Source organism: Hemibagrus wyckioides, linkage group LG14 (genome assembly GCF_019097595.1).
Source record: "Hemibagrus wyckioides isolate EC202008001 linkage group LG14, SWU_Hwy_1.0, whole genome shotgun sequence".
Lineage (NCBI taxonomy): Eukaryota > Metazoa > Chordata > Actinopteri > Siluriformes > Bagridae > Hemibagrus > Hemibagrus wyckioides.
In genome coordinates, this window is record NC_080723.1 from 16,086,566 (window position 1) to 16,112,254 (window position 25,689).

At 41.1% G+C, this 25,689-nt stretch overlaps 1 protein-coding gene and 1 long non-coding RNA gene across 2 annotated transcripts in view; one reads left to right on the top strand and one right to left on the bottom strand.

The window, feature by feature from the left end:
* Positions 1 to 1,526: 1,526 nt before the first annotated feature.
* Positions 1,527 to 17,223, bottom strand: fgf18a (fibroblast growth factor 18a). Its single transcript, XM_058408295.1, has 6 exons — positions 17,085 to 17,223; positions 15,696 to 16,998; positions 7,111 to 7,150; positions 6,333 to 6,510; positions 3,418 to 3,524; positions 1,527 to 3,270 (listed from the first exon to the last, which is right to left on the bottom strand). The coding sequence occupies exons 2-6, from the start codon at positions 15,725 to 15,727 to the stop codon at positions 3,001 to 3,003; spliced, it is 627 nt and encodes a 208-aa protein (XP_058264278.1). The 5' UTR covers positions 15,728 to 16,998; positions 17,085 to 17,223; the 3' UTR covers positions 1,527 to 3,000.
* Positions 17,224 to 17,301: 78 nt separating this feature from the next.
* LOC131364866 (uncharacterized) overlaps positions 17,302 to 25,689 on the top strand; it is a 33,961-nt gene continuing 25,573 nt past the window's right edge. The window contains exon 1 of the long non-coding RNA XR_009206536.1: positions 17,302 to 17,594. This is a non-coding gene — a long non-coding RNA (uncharacterized LOC131364866). The remainder of the gene's footprint in view (positions 17,595 to 25,689) is intronic.

Genomic DNA, 25,689 nt, shown 5'->3' on the forward strand with positions numbered 1-25,689 from the left:
TACGTCCTTGTTTTGTGTGTGTTTATCTTTTTTTCTAGCTTTCTATGCCAACCATAAAACCAGTTGCCAAAACGTAAAAATGCTGTTTGTTGGTTAAAACATTACGATTAGGTCATAATGTATTGTTAGTATGTGTGCATCTGTATGCGTGCATTTTTGTGTAAAGTGTGTCAATTGTGGTGTGTGTGCAAGAATGAGGGCATTTTGTGTGCATATCTAATCACTCACTTTACATTGTGGGTCTGGCTGCTGGGTTCTAGTGTAGTTGTGGTTTACCGCTATTGTGTGTGAGGTCATACATTTGTGGTTCTCTACGCTGAGCAATGTTTCACATTTAGACAGCACACTATGGTATTAGTGGCTGAACAGCGGATGTACAGGAGCAATCATATCAAATGCATGTATATGGACGACAGCAGTGCTGTCAGATGTGTACACTGTGTGTTGTTTTACATTTGAATGCTTTTTTCTGAGAGATGGGTGTGGATCATTTAAGGAATAATAGTGTATATTGTAAGGTAGTATTATCCTGATGTCTCTGCCTTTTTGTAATATGCTGTGTTCAGATGTATATGTAAGTCTGAGATCACTATATGATTCCAATATGCTTCTGGTGGTGTGTGATGTAGGGTGTGTGTTTCCTGTGGGTTTTTGGGATATGTTTTTTTTCCCATAATTCCTGCAGGTCTCGGGTCACTACTCAGTTCTCACGCAAATTTTTAACATTCCTTCCTGCTGCAGCCTTACCATACACCTTCCTCTGGGTTTGGGCTGTGGAATCTTTCCACCATGCAGCTTCCAGAGGCCGTATTCTATCTCTCTTCCCCCATTTCTGTTTCCCTTCTTCCCTCTCTCACCCTCCTTCTCCGAATCCTCCACTTTCCCGCTGAGTCAGCTGAGTGGAATTGCCGGGATTACAGGTTGGAAGTGATGGTAGTGTGTGCGTAAGTGTGTGCGAGAATCGCTTAATGATTCACAGATAGCAGGACTAGAGTTACCACTAGCTGCGTGTGTTGTGCTGGAATAAACATATGTTTCATCTGTCATGGCTGCTTGTAGCTTTAGAGGATAAATCGTTACTATAATCTTTATCTAGAAAGCAGGAGGCCCCTGAATTAATTAATAATAGATTCTATGTTTTCCTTTCTTGTTTATTCAGTGGACATAGCCTAGCGGCACTGCCAGTCCATTGCAAGGCACCATGAACAGACATACACACCCAGTGGCAATTAACTGACACCTGTCCAACTTATGGCATGTTTTTTGGGAGGTGGAAGAAAGCCAGAGAACATGGAAAAAACCCACATGGACAATATGTGAAACTCCAGGCAGATAGTAGCCCAAGCTCTGGATTGAACTGTGCAAACTGGAGCTGTAAGGTGGCAACACTACCTGCAGCATCATGTCGCTCTCTGATTATCATGATACTGTTAATAATTTCTGTTTTGAACACTTCTGAATAATTGTGTTTTTTTTTAGTTACGGCACAGACAGACAGACAGAAAGACAGACACACATGTAGACATGTTTTAAAACACAGACATTTTCCATAGAGTTTACTGGCTTAAGAAAGATTGCCGTACACACAGATGAAATAAATAAGTGAAATAAACTTTATAGTAACAACAAATATAGTAGCAGTCATTGTAATATCACTTATTTAGCTTTTACTCTTTACACATATATAGTTTTATTTATTGTAATGCTTGTTTTTTTTTTTTTTATTTTAACAATAACATATATGACTTTGGTACTTTGTCTGACTTTTCCATTAGCAGCATTCCAGTTGGAATCCAAACAGGAACATTGCTCCTTTTGTCATTTCAAAAGCAAAAGGGATATAGAGGGAATACTCTGCCCCTTTCCTGTCCCACTGCTAAGTCCTGCACTCTGATAGGCTGCTGAATTCGGGAGTTGTAGCGTGTGGGGTACTGTCATATTGATCACTGGTCTCGAGTTCTCTTTGGTCATTAGTTCATTTTTTGGTGCAGCTTTCTAAAGCCTTTATTGGCCTTTATTATTAGATTAATTATTATTATTATTATTATTATTATTATTATTATTATTATTATTATTACATTCCAGTTTTGTGTAGGTTCTTCCAGACAAAGGCAAGCAATTTTTTCCCTTAAGGTTACCTACGCAGATGTACTCCGCAACGTCATCTGTGGGAGCGTCCAATGTGGTCTTTGGTGCAACCTGAAACACTCTTTTAGCTACACAAACACCCACCCATACACGCACACACACGCACACAAACATGCACGCAGTCTTAAATTCAAACTAGCTTGCAGGCAGGGGGAGAAGGAGAGATTTCAAATGTAGTCTCTCCTTTATTCCACTCCTGAGTCTTTTTTTAATCATTACTCAGTTTAAATCTTACACCGCTCTAAATGATTCCAGAAGATTCATTCTTCTCTTGCAGTCACATTTTCATGAATCCTGTTCTAGGAATCCTGAGTGAAGCCTATGCTGTGTGTAAGACAAAGCTGTCTTTATGAGAGGTTGGTTAGTAGACTGCAGAGTCAGGTGTCCCCCGTGCTGTATTGAGGGCTGTTAGTTGTCAGGTTTTCTGCTTCTTTAGTCCATAGAAAATTACTACAACTCATCGCTGCTTCATGTTTGGGCTTGATTTTGCATGTCAGTGCCAGGCTAAAGTCAAGGCTCTGTTGGGGAATAGCACATTTTTGGTATAATAGCTGGTCCAGTTTAGATCCTGTTTACTGGAGAATGCTACAGTACAACTTAGCTTAATCTTCAAAAGACAAGCGCTCCACATTTAGCCAGTGAACTGGGGTTGGACTTTTCATCCACATCAGGTCCTGTTAGCATTAACATGGTCCCATTAGTCCTTTTCTTAGCAGATCCTGATTTAAACATTGTCATGGTCCCATTTACTGGGATGTAGTCTAGGGCTGTCCTTTGTTGCGAGGCCCTGATTTAAATGTTAGCATTGTCCCTTAGTAGGACAGCGGGTTTTTAGCTTTTGTGAAGCGTAAGTTAGCGTGGCCGTGCAGCACGGACTCTTTTGCTCCTCTTGCTGACAGTGGTAAAACGAAACGGCGTGTGGTCTGGCTGCTCCCCTGGAGGAAGTCGCTTCATGAAATGAACGTCTTGCTGGTTTAGAAGTGTCTGTGGGCCACGACGAGGGCGCCCCCTCTTGGTAAAGCCCACGTACCAGTCTTTGTAACGTGCTGACATTAATGCTGTGTAGTTGTTCTCAAGCACCATCTCAATAAAGACACAGTCCTCACTGCGATTACTGGCCTTCTGGGAAAATCCAGAAAAAAACATCCACACAGAGAGAAGACAAAGACAAAGAGAGAGAAGGTAAACACTTGTCAGTTTGCCATGAACTCAGATTGTCCACACAGAGAATGAAATGAAGCAACATTAGCTAACATAGAGATGTGTCACCTTGCCTACAAGTTTGCCCCTGCGGTTCATACACAGGTAGTAGTTGGTCTCCTTCCCCCTGATTCGCACCTGGCTGCCGAATGTGTCTGCCTCCACTACAAGCTGGGCTTGTGAAGGGACAGAAAGACAGGCATACAGACGGACGTTACAAAAGAAATACATTACATGGAACACTAACAATGATGAAAAAAACAGCAGGTGATGATCCAGACATTTCCTTATGTAACTCTTGCTGAGGGTAGTAGTTTAATATGGTGATTAAAGTACTCTCTCTGACCACAAACCTTCGCAATGCCATGTTACTGCCTAGATTTAATAAGATCCCACTATCTTTAGTTACGTTAAAAAGCTTTTTGGTCAAATTGCCACATTTGTCACATGTAATCACCCAGACAACATAAAGATAATGCAAAAGTACTGTTATTTCAACTTTTATTTAAACAATGTATTGGCAGAATTTCTCTTAAGAGAATTCTCCAGCACTTTCAGTATTATCTCATCATTAGATTATGCATGATTTCTAAGCTAAGAGTTTCAACACATGTTCATGTACTCAGAAAAGGACAGAAAACCAGTTTACTCTAATCTCCCTTATAATGGACATCTAAAAGGCAGCTGAATATTTATGCACAGCATAATATTTGTCATTCATTTTGCAAACTGCAACTGTATAATGCATTCTTTCATTGAGAATAATTATGTAATTATTGGTCATTAACGTATTTATAAAAGATGAAATTCTTCAATTATTCGTTCAATTTTAGTAACTGTTTTATATCAATCAGGGTGGCAGCAGATTCAGAGCCTATTCTGGGAGCTCAGTAGGTGAGGTAGGAATACAACAAGCAAAGTGTTTTAATTCTTGTCCATGGTAATCACATATACATTTCAGATGTGATAAAGAGACTTTGGTTTTATAAACACTAGAGTATTTCCATAAATTTAAATATTGCAATAATCCTGGGAATGTGTGAGGTTACTGTTTCGGGTAAAACATTCACCCTTTCCCCCAAACATAAACATTAAGTTCATTTCAGATTGGCTGTTCAGGATGATTTGGGTTTCGGTAGAGAATTTGAGAACAGTCATAAATACCACTCAGAAACTGAATAACTAGCCTTTAATGATTGCTTTAAGTCTATAATGATTGACTTCCTGTGATAACATTAACACTGTTAGCAGTAGTTGTGGAAAAGAGCAGACGTAACTCGTGTGGGGTAATAAAACCCTGATATATTTTGCAACATAAAACTCCACGGTGACTAAAAGTGGCTTTAGAAGTTAATGAATGAGACATTTGACACAAAAAAATATATCACAATAATTAAGGACATTTTCAGAGTACACAATATGTATAATAATAATTAGGAACACAGCAGTTTTTAAATTTTGTAAATATTACCGTGTACAAAAATACATTTTAAAAGGGGGATAATGAAAGGTAAATGAAGAAAAAGCTACCTTTTCCTCAATTATCTACTTTTTACTTTGGATACTATGGAGTCATGGTGTTATAATGCACTCACAATAAAAATGAAAGCTCAGAAAATCATTATTTGGCATAGATATTTACAATATCTCTCATAATATTGCCCAACCATACAGGTAATGATGTGTGTAACAATCTTTTTCCTCACAAGAGGTTATTTTAGTATTAAAGCCATTTAGTAAGCTCAGTGTAGGCGTATGCGTGTGCGCATGGCTTTCATTCATGTTGGCTGTGTTTCACAAGGCTTGCACTTGTTTAAACATAAACCCCTAAAACAAGATTCTAGATGACCTTTTACGAGTGCAGGGGTCAGCATTAATCAATAAGCTCTTTCTCTCCCTCCCTTTCCTCTTCCCCCAGTCTGAGCTATCACTCTCCATCTTTCTATTTTATCCCATTACTGCCTGGCAGAATTGAATATGACACTACATAAAAAAAGTCTTCAAAATAGCAGAGAAAAAGCAGATGAAAAAGTCTTGTAGTAAACAAATATATTAGCCATCACTACTATAGTAAAGTCACCTAGGTAGGTACATATCATCTTTCAACTTCCTCTGCCATTGATTGTGCGGCTTTGCAGTGCATCACACGGCATCCAGAGAGAGTGGGGGAGGATGGATGGAGGGATGGATAGATGGATGGAGAGAGAGGTGAGATGAGGGGTGAAAGTGAAAGAGAGGAGAGAGGGAGAGGGGGAGGACATAGTCAGCATGCTGCTTAAAACCATTCAGGGGGAAAAAAACCCACAGGCAAAATGCAGGATCAATGGAGAGATCAATGAGGAGATGAGCTGCTAACACACTAACACCCAGCGCTGACTTTGCTGTATCCATCTCTCACTCCCTCTTCCTCTCTTTTTCATTCTTTCCACCCCCCCCTCATGAATCACAGTGTCAGCAGTCGCTGAGGTGTTTGTTTTCCACATAGAAGTTCCTCACTACCTTTTCCCTCACTGTATGTGAGTGTGTCTCTGTGCAACAGAATAAGCAAGATATTCGTCTTCGAGTCGATTTGCCAACATCTTGTCTGCAGATACATACTTTTCCTTCTAAGACATTATTTTTCTGTTCTTTTCTGTACCGTGTGAATGGGATTGAAGAAGACAGACACAGTGAGTCAGACAGAAAGGGGGAAAAATGAAATGATGCCAGAGAAGGAAAGTAAATGAAGCGCGAGTTAGGGGTGAATTAATTATGCAATTAATTTAAATGTAATGGCATATTTATTTTTTCATTAAAGAGCTGTTCATTAGTGTACAAGGTACAATGACAAGTTATAAAATGACAAATAAATTAGCTGAATAACTGCACTACAACATTTATTCCAATATTGCACAAGTTGTATGTATCGTGTTTAAAATAAAGTCATTATTGTGCAGCCCTGGAGTGAGAAAATGAGTCTCTTGTGTACGTGTGTATGTTGTTACCGAATTTGTCTCCGTCCTCCCCGCGGGCGCTGATTTTGCGGCCAAACACTTGGACATGTTTGCAGCTGGTGCGACTGTAGAGTTGGTAGACTCTGGGCTGTCGCCGGCTCATGGGGTCTCGTGCACGAGTCTGATTCTCCACGTGCATGCTGAAGTTCACGCCATCAACTCCGAACACCTGCAGGCAGAGGAACATACATGCAGGTGTCTTATCTCTCCTACACCCTGATATCTCACTTTTCTCACAAAGGTAGATTCTAAAAATACAATAGAAGCTCTATAAGAACAGGAGTTCTTAGCGCCAGTCCTCAGGATTAACCTCCTTGAACAGTTTAATTCTCAGAAAAATATGAAACATAATTTAAATTCATTGCAATTTGTGAATCATTAATATATGGACAGAACTACAATCCAGAAATACATACTCTTTGACATTAAGCATTTACCAAAGAGTTTTCTGATGATTTAAAGGGGCTTAAAAGTTGTTTTTTAATATATGTTTCTTTTTTCTAGCTTTCTGTGATTTTTGTTTTTAAAATTAAATAAGACACAAAGTCTTACAACATTAGTCTATGAAATACCTGCAACCTGTGGATTCTTCACAAATCATAACTTCAATAGTGACATTTTCCCCCAATATAAGTGAGTTGCTTTAGTTGCTTAAGTGAAATATGTCAGTCTAATCAAACAAACTTCAATAGCTGAACGATGATGAACGATTTTTGCGATGTCAAACACACACATAGACACACGCATACACACAAAAAAATCAACTCACCTGCAGAGGATTGCACATCACCAGCATCATCTGGATACACCTGAAAGGAGAGAGGAGAATAAAATAATGAAACTGATTGATGGTGTTTAACATTTAATCTCAAAATATTGTCTAATGTCAAGTCCTTATTGCCTCCATTTATGCCTTATCATGAATTATTCATGTATTAGAACAGGCTGATTATGATTTATACTGCAGTGATGCTTTGGGACTGGATTTGTGGAATACCCCAGGCTGTGCAACGTACAACCAGCTCATGAGCCCATATTCTTACTGTGCTAGTCTAGTCGAGTCTAGTTCCCCATGCACAGAGATAAACATGACTGCAAAGGTTGATGATGAGGAAGGTTTAATTGGGACACACCCTGATGACTCCTACAATACTTTTGGGAGTTCTCTCCAATCCCTAACCCCTTGAAGTCATCCTGCCTTAAGACCATTTGGCTAGATCTTAAAGTTATAAACAATAAGATCACAACTCCTTCTCTACCTCCCAGTGAGCTGGATGCTGAATCTGTCAGAATGCTAAATGCCTGATAATCTCCTTATTCATCTCCGCAGCCCAGGAGGTGGGTGGGAGGGAAGGGAGTGTGCCCTGATTTTGGATGGAGCCCTGTTCTCTTTTCCCCTCTCTGTCTGCCATCTTTAATCTCCTCACTTTGGGAGAGGAAAAAGTTGACATTTGAGGCATTGCTCACATTTGTATGGAAACTTGGACAGTGTTTTGTGCGAGAACCATTTGTGCTGTGTTAAGAGCGAATGGGGTAGTTCAGAGCAAGGGTGAAGCAAGCTCTTGCCAGGAGCCCTTCAGCCCGGCCTAGCAGAGCTCAAACAGTTGCTTTCAGGTTCTCTTCAGTGTGCATGAGCCGAACAGCTTTGTGTGAAACATCAGAAATTGTGACAACAGCCTTAAAGCAACTCTTGGCTAAAGTCCAATGGTTGTCTAAAACAGATGTCAGAGGCATAGTTGAAAGCATATTTGAAGTAGAACAAGAGAAGTAGCATAGCTGGTATTTGTTGTAAAAAATCCCATATAAACATCAGAAATGTAGTCCAATAAACCCCTTAAAGGTGTAGTCAGTGATTTTGAAAAAAGAGCCCAAACCAGGTGTTCAGAAATTAAAAACATATCAAATTTACATAAATGCATATTGCACTGAAGACTGAGCATTGTGATCATGCCATGCCTTTGAGTAAATAAAAGACAAACAATAAAGCATTGATGTGTCACAGCTTAATATTGGTCTTGGGACTAATCTGAACAAAATTTACAGCTGTTTTTGGACTATGCTAATGGAAAGATTGATCAAAACAATAAATGGTGATGTGTTTCACCACCTCACATCACAATTACTGTTTATAAGCAAGGTATGTTTGAGATACCACCAGTGTGTAATGTCTGACTGAGTTAATGAAGTTGTTTCCAGTGGCAAGTTACTGATCAGGTTGTAGCACCTCTTTATTCTTCAACTCTCTTCAATTCCAGAATTGTTACCTTTGTGTCCTGTTCACTACCACAGCTTCATTTTGTCTGCATTCTTGACAGAAATAATTTTGTAAATATGAAAATAGCTTGTTTGCAATGCCTTGAATAAAGGCTTCTTCCTCCTATAAGAAATAATTTATATTATTTTCTATCTTATTCTCAGTGTTACTTGATGTAACACTGCTGCAAATGATCATGTTGATTCATTGACTTTTCAAAGTCTATGACATCATCTGGCAATTTATAGTGACTTTTGAGCAAGAATTAGATACTTTCCCCTGAAGAGAGTTGGCAACACTGCTTTAAAGTCAGTCAGCATGCAGTACTTGAGCTTTGTGGTATTATACGGTCCTGTTTGGCATTCATTCTTTACACGTGTAGAAGCTTATAATACTAAGGTCACAGTCTCAAAACAATAACAAAACTGGTAAGGCTTCTGTGTATTGTGGTTTTCATATATTACATCAGTAAGGAACAACATTAACTACTGTATGTCTTTTTTGATGGAAACAGCTTTACTGTTCATACAGCAGCCTCTCTGAAAGAAAGCATCAGTGTCCTCTGACCTAGTCTTCAGGGTCCTAATGCCTGTCTTTTCTCCTTCCACTCCTCAGTCAAACACCAATCCTTTTGCACACACAGGAAACTGACCAAAGTCTTACAGCTAAATCAGTTATGTGGCTTTAGCATAATGTACATCAGGAATAATCTGACTCTAGATCTACTTTCAAGGCTTTTTCTTGCTGAGATCTGGTTAGCTATGGGAAGCGTGCGTTGTATGCTCTAATGAAGTGTATCAGAGTATATGTGCCAAAGATGTGTGTGTGTGTGTGTGTGCTGAGGCACCAGGGATGCGTTACGTGTGATGTATATGTGAGTGCACACACATGTTCCATAATGCTATGTACTATGTAAGTACACTCCAGAGATGGGTGTGCCTTAGTTAAGTGCCCCCTACAAGAGGAAAACCTGAGGGTGAACGCATAATCCCACTGCCCTGTGCCTGGCAACTTGCTGCATATAAACAAGCCCTAAGAACTTTTCTACTTCCCCTCCCTTTTCCTCTTTCCTTTCCCCTGCTGTCATGTATTTCTTCTTTGGCAGACCCTTAATTTTCTTTTCTTTATCTCTTTCTACACACAGCTATCAGGAAATCAACAGTTGAACACACAGTATAATCAGGTTCCGCCTCGTGTCCACTTCCATTCTGTTCTAATGTTTCTCTCACTCAGGGTTGTGTGGTAAACTGACTAGAGCAATGGGGAAGAAGAGTAGCTCTTTTTTTCGTACGCTCCTAAAAGGGTTATAGTAATTAATTAGAAGCTGAACAGTTTTTTTTAGTCATTTTTATGTTCAGCATGTCAAGCATAAAAATCTTGCTGGTCTACAAATGTTAAGAGCACTATACATAACCATAGTCTGAAACTACAACACAGGGACTTGTGCTGCATGGAAGTGGGATGTCAGAACTTCGAAGAATGTCATTTTTGACCTCAATAATTAGACAACTACTGTTTTTTTACCGGTCAGTACACTACAGCAATTATCAGTAATATCTGAAAAAAAAATTCTATTAAGTTCAATGAAATATCTGGTCTGTTCTGTTGGTCTTTATGATTCTCTTTAGATGAAAGGAAATGCTGATCAGACTTCTTCCACTCTTGCTGCTGTTGACTGTTATGACTAGTATCGTCAGAGGAATTATATCACCACTCCACAATTTCTAAGGAACTCCTCCAATATTCCTGTTTAGTGTTTTGTGATGATAAATGGATAGAGGTACTCAAACATTGTGCTGATAAGCCCTTAGTAACCATACAGTGCATACTACGCTGTTGGGTGTATATGCACTGTGAGTGAGCAATAGCACTTGTGTGAGAGAGGGGTCTACGGTGGATGTCCTCAATTAGCCCTGTAGTTCCAGCAGTACTGCATTAGTGGAACTTCAATCATTCTCTCACACTCATATCCAGGCATTCAGTCACTGATTACTAATGTAATAGGTCACCAAGCAGTTAACACTGGGATTCCTAGTCAATTACACTCTCTATTACGGCATAATCTCTTTGAATTGTGGCCGAGTTGTGGCTTCACAGCAATATTAATGATATTTTTGCAAATGTGATAAGCCTATGATTTATTTGGAATGATTCGACTGAACCTGGTTCCTTGTTTACATCCTGAGACCTCACACCTCATTTTTACATCACTTCCATTCAGTCAGAGGAGAGCAGGCGAAAAACATGAAGCGGCGTCCCAAAAAAATGAGCATAATGGAAGAGATATGAAAAGAATTGAACGAGTGTTTCTCATCTTGTCATTTTTAAATCCTCTTTCCTTGCTCTCCCTTCCTCTCTCGTTTCCCTGTCTGGTTTAAGGAGAATGAGAAGACTCCCCCACACTGTCCCAGCCATGAAGAGATATGAGAGTGAGAAACAGAACGAAGGAAAATAAAGACGGAGAAACAGTGTCGGCAGCTGGCAGCTGCAGCAAAGCAGACACACAGATGCTGAACACACACTCAAACTCCCATACATATAACTGTAATTAAGAACATGCACACACAAGTCACTTCTCTTCACATCACATAATTTTCTGCACACACTGAACACACATTCATAGCCCTTTTATACTCTGTATCTCCCCACATAAAAAAACTAATATTTTACCCATATTCCTCTATACTGATCGCTGGTAATTAATCTGTACAGATATTCACGTGTACGACTTGACACTTATCACTGTCTGGCCTTGCAACACACACACACACACACTCATACAAACACAATTTCCCATTATACCAAAAGAATCACTTGAATGTTCACAACACTGTTTTAACAAAACAACTCGTCTCTGTGGAAGCTGTGCTATTTTCTCTACTTTGCCATTTTTTAAAATAGTCCATTATTTAATTGAACCATAAATACTTCCATCTGACCAAGAGGACAATCCCATTTGATCTGAAAGGGATTTGGAACAACAACAAAACTATGTTTAACTACTTAAAAAAAAAATTTCTGTTAACAAAGCCAAAACATTTCTTCTTTTGTTTGTTATGATAAAAACAAATCCCTCACAGCTTCAACTAATGCTGACAGTTTTTATCCTGAGGATGGCAAGGTTTATCCAGTTTAATGTGTCATCTTCAGTGCCAACTTAATTTACAATAACCGTATCAGAACATCTTACTTTGTAATAGATAAAACAAACACACACACACACACACACACACACTACAGAATGTGCCTCAAACCTCCATTCTTGATTATCTCCCTCTCAAGCCAAGACACCCAAAACTAGACCATAGACCACTGAATACCATAACTATTTGATACAGAATCTATCAAAATTCTGCTAAACCGGTATTGCATGGACTGTATTTGCATATTGAGATGTTACAGTCGTTTAAAAGTAATGACACAATATAACACCTGTCTGACATTCATTCAGTCCAGCACTAGTTTTACTAATTAAATGATCAAAATATTTCATTTTGGCAAAGCCACTGCAGTGACAGCTCTCATTACAGTATCCATTATGCTCAGTGGTATTAATTTCCCAAAGTTTATTCAATCATGAAAAACTTTTTAGAAGTTTAGGTTGATTTTTACAGAGACAGACAAAAAGAGAAACAGAAAGAGACATTTGGACGTAAAGCCTCATTAGTAAGAGGAAGTCAGAGTTAGGGAGCATAAGAGAGGGAGACAGATGCCTCAGATGTTTGAATGGTGCTGCTGGAAAATCATCTGAATGACATGACTTCGTCTCCTTGTCTCTTTCCATAAACTCTCTGATTCATACTGTCCTCAGACCATCCCATACTGGCCCAATGTGTGTTTGCACTTTGTCTGTAGGAATACCTTCATTGGCCATGCATAACTGCAAACTGCCAATGGGGTTGAACAGCACTGGCTTTATGTCTCTGTATATCTTACTGGCTATCATCCTTTTTTGCAGGGTGGTCGTCTGTGTATTTCCCATTGGCTGTCTTCCCTCAGCAAAATGGTCTAGAACGAATGCCTTGGGTCATATAAGCTGTGCATGGAGGCTTTATATCTGAACAGACTGGTTCAACATGTGTGCACACTGGGAATGCACCAGCTTGGGGTCAGTGCATATGGAGTGAGCAGTGGTATGCGCTGGTGGGCTGACTGTGAGTCTGTGGTCTTTGTGCACCTGTGTGTGCTAACTGTGCACCTGTAGGTACAGACTACACGAGTAGTGAAGTGTGTCAGCCAGGTGCTTGAAGTCATTCCCTACATCTGCTGACCAGGTCTACACTTGTGCAGAGGAACGCAGTGGTTTCGGGTACTAACCTCACACCTGTACATACAGGTCATGTCCTATGCTCTGTACGCATTCTACTATTGCATTGATCCATGCTGTCTGGTTAACTACTGCTTCCTGGTGGGACATGTTAAAGGTGCACTCATTTACGGATAGCTACATAACTGCACACTAGCACAGCTAAGTATGTAAGCTGACTCTCTGCAACTAAAAGTTTAAGAACCATACCATGCATTCACAAGCAACAGTCCTCCTGCCAAGCTGGATATACAGAAATTTATTTGTAATAATCGTGTGAATGATAGACTTTAGATCATATAATTGGCAAATTAATATATTTATACATAATTTATATAATATTGTGAAGTTTTAAATTCCTTATGTCTAATACATATAGGAATTTAATAAAAAAGTTGGGAAACACTATTGTTTCATATTAATGATATAAACCAAACCAAATGCATAAATGAAGTCAATCAGTTAGGACTACATAAAAAAGCCCTATAAAAGAAGCAAAAATCTGTGCTTGTGGTAGTGGATGCACTGCTATGGCTGAGCTGCTTTATGTATATGTAAGTAAACATTTTTTTGTTCAGTTTGGCCTTGAAAACATTTAAACACAACTTTAATAAATATTCATACATTTTTATAAGGCCCATATACTTATAATAATGCCTAGTACAAACCTTAAGACATTGAAGACAACAGATGCTTCTATAGCATGAAAATACATATTAGAGACCTAGATAGATTACTGTAGTACCCCTGTCTTCTCCCCAGAAGAAGCTGACAATTTTTTAAATGATTACGTCCGAAGACAACCATTCATTTATCAGAAATGTAAGAAAGCACTATTATGGCTTCACATCACAGTGTAGAGAATGCCATTATCAGCTTTCTCTAAAATGTACATTTCATGTCTGCAAATGTTCTATATATGTCTGGAAATATTCATTATATCACCTTGTCTCAAGGGTCTTAGCATCCCTACGTATCTCAGCACACATTAACTCCAGACTGTACCACAGTTTAAATTCAAGTATTGTTAAACTGTAAATCTGTGCAAATTTTACAGTGCATGGTCAATATTGTATGATTGCTGGCTGCTGTTCATGGGGAGTTATTGATATTATGTGCATTCATGCATGCTATCTCCATATTTATGCATCCTGCTTGCAGACATATGAGCACTGGCTGCCTGCTGTGATGTATGCATGCTTCATCTACCTGCCAGCACTGGCAGTGCAGGTGAAAATGGCTCAGAGCTCAGTAAGAATTCTCAGCTGTTCAAACAACACAGTTACGCTGAGAGAGGGAGAAAGCTCAAAAAGAAGAGAAAATGAGAAGAGAAAAAAAAAAACCCTTTTAGCTGCAACTTCGGATTCCCCCTATCCCTCCAAAACCGCATCAACCCTGAAGCCAAAGAGAGAGTGAGGGGGGAGGAGAGAAAGAGTAGCTGGGAGCTCTTACTTTACAGCACTGTGTGGTCATGAGCCAAGACAAGCAATGCGGTGTGACATCATCAGACCTGAGACAGGATTTGTCCTTAAGGTGTGGAAAGTGGAGTTCTATCCCAAATCACCCCTAACCCTCTTCCCTGTGTGCCTTTCAAGCGAAGTTCATTGTCTCACACAATTTTTGACTGACTGTCTCAGCTTAAGCGGTATGGCAGGGACACAAACCAGCTAATCAGCTTGCAATGTTGTATTACTGCCACATTACACAGTGCACCTTTCACATCTGCGAGGCAGGCCGAGGCCAAGGGCCCGGAGGAAGCAGTTGGTTCTGGACTGCACACAAGAGACTTGAGGGTGATGAAATACAAGAGTTCAATTGAAATAGATGGATCCTATTGCACCTCTTTCAGTCTGTGCAGAATTCAGCACTGCACATGTGGTAAGGTTTAGTGGTTAAGGTTTAGATGAGAAACACAAACACTTCATATTGACATTTGTAGACTTTGTGCTCTAAAAAATATGCATATGTGCATAATCGCAAAATCACTTCTACACCTGATCTTGATACTTCACAATACTTGATCTTTCTTCAGTGATGAATGTAGCAATCAGATGAACTTTTTAAATAAATCTAAACAGCATTATATTAGATCATCTCTATGGAATGTATTTTTTAACCTAACTCCCCTAAAAATGGCCTTTTCCCATCACAGAACTAAACTTTTTTAAATTCTCTACTAATACGGTATGATTCGCTCTAATTTCGGGAAGCAGTCCTCATGTGCCATGTGTCAGCCTTCCAGGAGATGTGTGGTACTCTTGACCAATTTCTTGTTTTCTCTTTACCCATACAGCAGATAAGGTGCCAGATTCATGTCAGTTATTAATATTATTTGATCAATTGTGGGCTTTGGGGGAAAACAGAGAGAAAGTGGCAGACAGGTTGAAAAAAGAACAGCCATGTCAAGATGACTGCCATATGTAAAAAAAAAATTAAAAAAATTAAAAAAAGAGGAGAGGACAAGTAGAAAAAAAAGAACATAAAAAAGGTTTGTGGTCACACTTTGGGAGAGCACTGCAGAGTTTTTTTTGGATGAGGCACTCTTACCTGAGAGCATGTCTGATTGACATCCGTGACCATGGCAACCCAGAGGGGGTGATGTCATTTCGTGCATTTTGTGATTATGGATGCAAGACTCACAGTTAGTCATAGGAAGTGAAGTGTGAAGCAAATGCGTAATTCTGCATAGCTTCTGTTTTAACAGAGTAAATATTTTACGCATTACAATTTACAGGAAACGGCTTGCATTAACACGCATGTGCAGGGGTACAGCATTAAGTAATTAATGACTTACAAGACAGCCAGGGTAGAGAGGAAGGACCGCATCGCTCCCTGCGTCCAGCCGAGTCGCTTCGTGCGTCTTGGAAAACAAATGTACGCCGGGTCGCCTTCAAATCCGCCAAAGTTCACGTTTCAATCCCACCGGTGTAATCCCGAAGGAAAGGTCACAAGGTCAGCGGACGCACCCGCCGGCACCGGGCGGCGCACATAGCTTCCCCCTTTGGAAGGAGGTGCGTGCGTGCGTGTGTGTCAGTGAGGAGTGCGCGGCGAGCGTGCCACCGGGAGCGGCTGTAACAGCGGCTGTTGCTTGCGCGCTTGGTAACGGCTCGGGGGCGGGGCAGAGCGGGCGGGAGGAGGAGAGCAGAAGTGGGGGGTTAGGCCATAACAGCTGGTATTCTCCACGGGTTACGGGTAACAGGTGAAGCCAAGTTTACCGGGCGTCCTCGCTCCACTTCCGGTCCGAGGATCATCCGAGGGAAAGCGCGCGAAAGAAAACTCTTTTTTTGCTCCAGGGATTCCAAATACGTTGTAATTCTCACACTCACTTCCTCAAAGTGTTCGTCAATGGTCTTATGGTTCTTTTAAAATTTACTGATTTCGAAACAAACATGGCACGAGAGTTCCGTGGATTGGTATGGATAAGCGGAAAGAGTAAAGGGGAGGTGGACTGACTGGCCGGTGTGACTGAGATTTGCGCACGGCGTGGGGCACTTCAAGCGCCTCCAGTCGGCCTCGGTCATGGCTGCGGGGGTCCACGAAGAACTGTTGGAGTTGGCGCACGATGTAGTCCGTTCCAGCTCAGATGATGTAGGAAGAACAAGGGGGCAGATGCGCGTGGCAGACTCAGCCACCCGCGAGACTGAACACAGCGGATCTGCACCTGATTTCCCGGAGCTCACCGTGCTCACTGCCCGACTGTGGGTTTCCTGGAGCTCTGGCCAAAAACGCAGTGCAATGACATCATCTAAAAATGTTTGAAAGAGGGGGTAGCATGGGATCCGACATTTTAATTATTTATCTATAAGCAGATAAAGTTTGCGGCTCCAGTAAGCAGCAGCTGCAAATGTCTGGCTTTCAAAAGAAAAGATAACACGATCCTTCTGAGCAGAGATGTTTTTTTTTCGTACGTCCACTTAAGGAGAGTGACAGAGTGAAGCCCGAGCTGCGCCACCTTCTCGTCTTCTGCCCCTCACGTTAACAAGTAAAACAAAAAACGGTGGGAAAATACACACTGGGAAAGAGGAGAGGAAAGGGTGGTTTCTCAGTGCATTCCCCCTGCAGACCAGACGCTCCTCTTCCAGAGCTAAAAACTCACTCTGAGAATGAAAACACAAGAACAAGATTTTAGCAGCGGCTCATAGATCAGTCCACCCTCCCTTACAATCCCCAACCCCCTACTTACTTTTTCTCTCTCTCTCTCTCTCTCTCTCGCTCTCGCACACACACACACATAGACGCACTCTGGCTGTTTCTCAGATGCGCTTGCTTTTACCGGATCCGTGCGCTGCGATGCTGACTGACTGCGAGCAAAAACACACCCGTGTGTGTGTGTGTCAGTGTAACTGAGGGCGCGGTGTGAGCGCAGTTTTAGCGCCTTCCCCAACGGGACCGTGCGCTGTATCTGTCTCTATTACCACCGGGGTAGACACCGAGACAACAAGACCCAGGGGATCTCTGCCTGCATCTCAACTACTGGCTTTTATGACTGTATTTTTCGCAAGCCATCCTCCCGAAGTCCCCATTAACTGTACGTTATAGGGTGTCCCTGCCCTAACACACCTGACTCAGCTCTTCAGCTCATTAACAAACGCTTGACGAGGTTCCAACGGATGCTGGCACGTGGAAAACGCCACAAAACAAACGTGCAGTGCAGGGCTACTCCAGGAGTAGGGCTAGGAAGCGGCGCATTAAGGTAATAAAAAGTTTCTTTGCACACAGGGACTTTTAGAGCCTTTTGAAGAGTGATGCGTTTTAGGATCCTGCGTTTCATAACAATGGAAGTGAAGAGCGGAGAGTTTGAAAGGGAGAGGGAGGTATGTAAGCACAGGGTCGGCTCCAAAAGGAACATTTCTCAGGGAATTCGGCAGCAACGCCCGCTCTGCCCCCCTTCCACCACCACCACCACCACCACCTCCCCCTTACCGCGACAGAACCGCAGACGGTCAGCCAAGCCAACACACTCACTCTCCCTCCCTTCACTCTTCTTTCTGTCTTTCTCACACTCTCACGCACATACACTCCAATACAATTCTTTAAGTGCTATGTGCAGGGGTATTCCATCCTTAGAAAGTAATGATATTGTGTATTGAGCGTGCGTGTGTGTGTGTGTGTGTGGTTATTAATAGCGTCCTTCAGAGAGAACAGACAATTTATGGAAGTGGATAGCGAATTACAGGTCAGCTCTCCTGTGTCTTCAGTGTTCTTTTACACTCATGCACTGCATCATCTTCCTCCTTGTGACCTGGCTGCTCCTTGCCTGACCTCTTGCAGCTTATGAAGAATGTGCTGTTGGATGGAGAGCTGTTTGTCAGAGGAAGAAAATGAGGCAAAAAGGTCCAACATAAATTCATCTTACATGCAGGGACTAAAGCTGTTGAGTCCTTTCAGCCTCCATCAGGTGCAGGCTCCAGCTGTCCAGTGACCTTTGTTACAACTCAGTAGTCTTCACTAGGGGGCACCACATGGGAGGTATACATACAGAACAGGCATACATACCGAACCTGTTGCAAAAAACATACAAAACCGGGCATCCCTCAGTTTGAAGAGTGCACTGCATACCTACATAAGCAAAACATAACCTGGAACAATCTAGAATTGGAAATATTAGACCTGGGTTAGGAAGCACTAATCAATGTATTTGCAGTAATTGTTAATCCTGGTCATGGTTGGAGTAGATCCAGAGTCTATCCTGTGAACAACGGAAATGAGGTGGAAATACACCTAGTCAATTAAAGGGCACAATGCACACACATGCACAGTAGTGAATCTTCTACTATTGGCATGTTTTTGATAAATGGGAGGAAACTGGTGAACACAGAGGAAACCCATGTGGACCCAATAACATGCACAGAAACTCCACATAGATAGCAACCTGAGTGCTGGGTTTAACCAGGAAATCTGGTGCTATGTGGCAGCCCTCTGCATGACCATAGCATCCTAACAGCTATGATACATTAACTGTAACAAGCCATTAAAACATAAATAAAAATGTGTATTTTTATTGTATTTCTGTATTTATTACGATAGACATAAAGCATTATACTGATGACTTAAGTTCCCAACACTTTTCTGTACAGTGATATAGTAACAGCAAAAGAGTCTCCATTTATGAAATCTCAAAAAATGTAATCTAAAAACAATCAATTTGAGAATTATTCCATAAGTTCACAAGTTCAAGCACATCAGCTGTCTTTTGTCTTTCTGGGAGAAATTTGAGTCAGATTGGTTCATTTGACCTCATTCTGTTTGTCATTCATTTTTTCCACCATTTTGCTCTGTCTCTTTAATTCCTCATGTCTTTTTTCTCTCCCTCTTTTGGCCTTTTCACGCTGCTTGTGGCCCGAGTATTGATTGCCCATGTCTTTGCTTTTGCAGCTTCGGGCTATTGATCTTTGGCTGAGACATTTACACACATTCTCTCTCTCTCTCTCTCTCTCTCTCTCTCTCTCTCTCTCCCTCTCCCTCCTTTCCCCCTCAACTGACACACACACAATCATGACTGCAGCCAGTATTGTCTTTGTTTGAGATGGCTTGCTTTGCATTGGGCAGTGGTGCGAGAGGTGTCAGTTGTTGAGTCCTTCTTGGCTGTGCATCTGGCTCTCTCACACTCTCACATGCTCCCTCTCTCTTTTGCTTTCTCCCTCTCTCTCCCCTGCTCTGGGTCCAGCTCTGCAGGCGCTTTCTGAAGCCTGTTCAATGCAGCCATTCGGTACCGCAATTAACATCCATCACCCCACGTCAATATGGGTCCAGCCAAAGACCTAAGAGTTGCCTCTGTGGCTGCTGCAGCTGTGTGTATGTGTGTGTAGTATGCGTGGTCTATATGTTCCAAGGCCCCAAAGCTGTCTTTCTCACACATTGGGCTGACCCACACCCATACACACACACACACACATACATAACCTAGCCCTGCTGTGTTTTAATGCTGGTATTTATGTCAGGTCTGCTGTAGGGCTTAGCTGAAGGTCACAGTGTTAACAGGACCTGAGTCTGGCTGTGGCCCACCAGCTGCAGATGTTCTCTTTGCTCCTAGGCACATGTGTGTGGCGTGTGCATGTGGTGTGTGCTATTCTACACTGCTACAAAACCATACTGTCACCACACAGTGAAAAATGATGGGCTTGTTTCCATGCTTCCATTTTCTATTGTCATGTAATTGCTCACATATGTCCCACACAAAACTTTGTACTGTCAAATGATCTCATGCTGTTTTTGCCCATTTAAGAAGACTGACCAGACCTCTCTTTACATGGTTTTGGTATGAGATGTGCTTTATTTTAAAACTCATTCATCATTCATTCATATTCAGTGACTTCTTTAAATTGGTCAGGTTCATGGTGGATCTCAGGCACACTGGGTGAGAAGCAGGAATGCATTCTGGATGGGATGCCATTGTTCATCAAATGCCACCATGGACTCACATATTTACATCCAGAGGCATTTTAAAGCAGTCAGTCCACCAATTGACACGACCAAGAAGAAACTGGAGACAGTGATCTACTGCACCACAGAACCACTGTTTATTTCACATTATTATTATAAAATGTCAATTTTTCATATCACTGGTTTCCTAATGATTGAGTTAAGGTTCTAGGACAACCAAATTGTATGATGGTTATAGAGACTTATATAGTCATAAAATTCTACAAGCTTTTAACCTCACAGTTAACAGTGTTGAACTGCCTCAAACCGGGTCTCTGGATTATGTTCCTGATCCTTGAGTGTGATGTTCTATGATGTATTAGGGAGCATGTGCAGTGTATACTTGCACTGAATGGTTCTTGCAATTTATTCCACAATAAACAAGTTGTTGAATATGAAATGAATGTTGATGACTTCATAGCATACCATAATGAATCATAAACAAATCACATCATTAAGTTATTTGTTGTTAGTACCCTCATTTACAACTTCATTCCAATTAGTCTCTGTGATATCAAGGATGATCAAATTAATCCAGGCCTTGTTTTTAGTGGTTTTAATGGTGTGTGTGTGTGTGTGTAGGCTGAGTTGGCTAGTGCAGTGGTGATTACATTTCTGAGCTCTAGTCTTATGGTTCTTATTAGAGAGGCACTTGATAGAACGTCTGTTGTAGCACGGCACATCTTTTCATAAAGTCATTATCTGCAATGGAACCCCTTTTATCAACAAGTCTCTAAATTTAAACCAAAGTGTAAATGTATGCAACACTTTATTAAGTGTCTTTGATGATGGGCGCTGGCGGAATATGTTCAACATGGCTCTTTGAAATGAGAACCTGTTAGACACTTGTAGCTTGAGCATGGACAGATGTGTTATAAACAGAACAGGAACTAATTAACGTGCAACGCTCACACCCATATGTGTGTATTACTGCCATGGAGAGATGGAGGTATGAGCAAGAGAAAAAGACGGAAAGAGAAAGAATAAGAAATTAAATATGTTTTTATTAGTAACGATGTTGGTGGTGGGGTGTCGGCCCTCAAGCTCTGAGATTAATCCTGGGAAAGTGAGTGAGTGTTGCTTCATGTTTGGAATCCGTCACAGCTGTCTCATGGACTCAAGGGACACAAAAGATGAGGAATAACTTTGCTTTTCTCATTTTGCGATGTGCGGTTCTTGTTAAAAGAAATACAGAATTGTTTAAAATGATAACTTCAACAAGCACATTTGGCACACCACCACTGATATTCGACAGCTTGTATTCTCTCCCATGTGATGTGAATCCACTCAAACTAAGCAGTACCATTTGGTGTTAGTCTTTCAATTAGCTCTTATTGAAGTGAACTCTCCACCTGGCTGCTATAATCACTAAGAATATCCAACTACACTTTGGTGGAGAACCATCTGTTCCTAAAAGAAAAGGCCAGAAGAAAGGTAATGGTTGGACTAAATATACTTCGGTCTCAAGTGTACTGTAGTTAAAGTGAAAGTCATTGGTAACAGTCCATCCTTGAGGCCTCAGAAATTCCAGTAAGGTCACCTTTCTCGTAGCATATGAAACTCAGTTTGTCAGGCCATCAGCCAGTCATTTCAGTTCAGAAACGCCGCCATGCTTGATGTGTTGGTTTGGTATTTGTTAGACAAACTGTGTGTCCTGACAAGTGGGACTCAAAATATGAGTTTCTTTTACGGATTTTAATCACATCCATGCCTGTGCATTCTGGGACCAATTTCTTAACCAATCATCTGCCAAAATGATCTGCAGCAACAGGAACGGATTGGCTGGTTTATTTGTGATACGTCATAGTGTTCAACTGAACTTCTTCAATGTATGCAAGTGGTAGTAAACTTATCCTTAACATTCCTTGGCACTCTGGCTTGATGTTCCTTGTTCTTTAAAGAACACAAGAAGTCTAATGTTTGCAGCTGGCTTCAGAACATTAAGAGAAAACACTGACAAACTAAATGAACTTGTCTAAATGAAGGAGAACATTTTTGAACTTAGCCAGCAATTACTAACAGGTATGGCATTCCAGCCAAAACTTTTGGCTTTGTTGTTGAGCTTTGGGTCACTCTGAAAGAGACTAGAATGAGAAAAGGCCAGTTCTTGTCCAGTGTCTAAAGAGCTATAGAAGGCTGGAAGAATGAATGTGTAATTGAGTAATTAACAGCAGGCATTGTTTTTGAACAGATATCTGGCTCCGAATAAAAGCATATTGGCAGAAATACCAAACTGAGATCATTGTATTGCGCTGCAGCAGCAAGCTATGGAATTTGTCCTTTGCAGCACCTGGGTAACGAAAAATAAAGCGAACGTGTTTTGCTCAGTAACGCACGCTATGGTTGGAACAAGACAGAAGACAGAGGGTCTATCCTTCACTCTAATTTCTTCAACCTCTCCCTACCTATCCTCTTCCTACAGTCATATAAAAAGTTCCACCGAGCACCCCAAAAGGGTGGAACCCTTAAAAGTTTTATGTAGGACCCTAAAACACAGGGTTTCCTTTTCTGAAAATTCCAAGTAGACACTATTCAGAAACCATTCAAAGAAAACTTTTAACTTAACCATTTTCTCTAGAGCTCATATTGTATTTATTCACATTAATATCTCATCTACTGAATTTCGAGTTGGTCTAAGAGTGTTTTCTTGTGGTTTCTATTTATGTTTTGTGTATATTGCATGTCTATGTGAAGGCAATAGGTGGTAGATTGGCGTGGACTAGAAGGGTTGCCGCTGTAAGATGTATGGTATGACTATGTATATTTAGAATATGAGGTCAGGGCCATGCGTCCTGCATTCCATGGGCTGGATCCCTCTTGATGAGGAAACCAGATGTGGTTTTTGCTGGATTCTGAGTCCTGGATGTCATTTTTTCATTCTTTCTTCTTCTCCTCCCCTTGTTCTTCATCCTTTTCATCCTAACCTTTTTTTTTTCCTTCGTGACTAAATGTGAGTTGGAGTCAACCACCTCTGCCTACCTGCTCTCTGTCTTTCTACTTTGTGTGTCTCCACATACTCCTGTCTTTATGCCCATCCATCTATCTTGCAGTGACGTTTTTTGGTCGTTTGTGAGCTAGCCATCCCACTGAGTAGAGGAGGAACGCTAATGTTTATAAAAGCCTTTAATGTGCTATGTAATTACTCTGGCAACACCTCCTCTTATTACTCACTCTAGTAAAGCACCTTACAATCACCCTGTAAGAGAAAGAGAAAGTAAGCATGACTCTCCAACTTTCAGTCTATCAATCAAGCCCTCGGCATAATCAAATATCATTTTTCTGATTTTTGTATGTTCTTTGTTTTTTGTTTTTTTGTTTTGTTTTGTTTGTTGCATTTCTATCAATTCTTCATGTTCCTCCCCAGAATAAATCAGCTTGCCCCCTTCACCGTTCTCTTCCTTGTTGTCTTCCGCTCTCAGCTTTGCCAACTTTGCAGGTGGTACTTAATGCTACAGTACATTTGTCTTTGAAAAAACAAAGGCATTCCTTGGGCTGGTTCAGAGAGGAGAGTCTGAGGAGAGAAGAGGATGAATGGAACTGTTGCTGAAGAAAAATGAGAGAGGGAGTGTGTTTAGGGGTGAGTAGGCAGGGCCATTGAAGAACTAAACATTGTGGGTGAGCATGGATGTGTGTGGATATATGCAAGAGTGGTCAAGCCTGACGGCTGCCTTTGTAGCTCTCACCCTCTTTGTTACACTGGACTTCTAGTGAACAACCCAGTTCCGACACAGTTGCACGGCATTGTCTTTTCCTTCTCACCCTTTTCCCCATTCTCCTAAACCCCTTTTCACACTTCACGATCTACGACTCCCTAGCAATACAGAAGCATTCTTTAAACAGGATTTGGATTTAAGTTAAGCTCTTGATTATTTGAGCTTCTCTGTGTGGAGAAGACTGTAGGCTGCACTCTACATTAAGCTCACAGAGGTAGAAGTACCTCAATCCCTTTTTTCAACCTCTGGATTTAGGACTAATGCTTGCTGCACACTCCTCAATTTGTAGGGTAAACTGGAGCTAAACCTCTACACCAGCACCTGCCCTACCACAGGCCTCTCTATTCTCCTTCCTCTCGTTTGTAAGGCAAATATTATATCAAATTAAGCAGCATAACAATGGGAGGGTGTTGAGCCTGACGTCAGTCTGCGTTTCATTAGCATGGCTCGCTAACGTGTACCATCTGGAGGGGCCATAAGTGAGCTTTGCCGCTGCCCAGCATGCTGTGCCCTCGTCTGGATTGCCCATCCTGCATGGCCCCCTACTTCTCTAGATCCCCAACAGTGGCCCCTTCATTATGTCATCTTTAATTTAAGCCCGTCACACATCACCTGACACCCACACTGCCAGGCCCCAATCTTTTGTCCTACAGCAGAGAGAGAAAGAGCAAAATAGAGAAAGAGAATGTGAATGAAAGAAACGGAGGTGATTTTGACCTACAAGTACTTATTCTATCTGTATTTTTCCATCTTTTTCTTCTAGGAACCTTCTGTCTTGGTCTGTTTCTCTTACCCTTTCCCTGCACCTGACACATACTGTACCCAGGAGGAAAATAGCATGGAGAAACATGAAAGAAAACAAGCATCTGATGACACTTCTTCCATCACCCTCTCCTCTTCACTGTCACTGCATGCTCCTTTTTGCAGACGCAACAAGCAGACATCACAGCTGGTTTTGAGTGGCCACAGAAATATAGAATGTGACAGAAATGTGGAAGCTGACAACCGACTGGAACAGGATTCAATTTTAGACAGAGACAAACAAAATGGAACGTGACAGAGTTCTAGAACACAGAAAATATATGAATTTCACATAAATACAGATCTGTACTAAGAAATATAGCATGTGAGTGTAATCATAAACGATACACTGCCAGTGAACACTTTGATTTTTAATATAGTGCTAGGGGTTTATTACAGCTCTACTGGTGCCAAAGACTAAACCAGAAGTTAAAATGGCAATTAAATATAGACAAAAATCAATCTTACACCAAAATAAGTTCTTGAATACAGTATTTAATGACTTATTTAATGGCCAGTCTGAATAACACTCAACAAATTCTTTATTAAACACCAAACCAGTTAACCCTTAAACCAATGTGTCAGTTACAAATAGACATCTTGCCAGTTTTCACCCACTTGCTAGTTCCTCCATCACATAACCAGGTAGGGTGAAAGCCAGCACATACTTTCTCTGTGAAGCCAGCCATATCACCTTTTGAAACTGATCACAGGACATCAGAACACATTTGAAGGAAAGTGCTAACTACCCCACTTCAAATACCTGAGCTCACATGATGCCACAGCTATACTTGAGAGTTGAGAAACCCAGGGATTATTATTGACCCGACTCTTGGGGTTGAAAGCATGGCA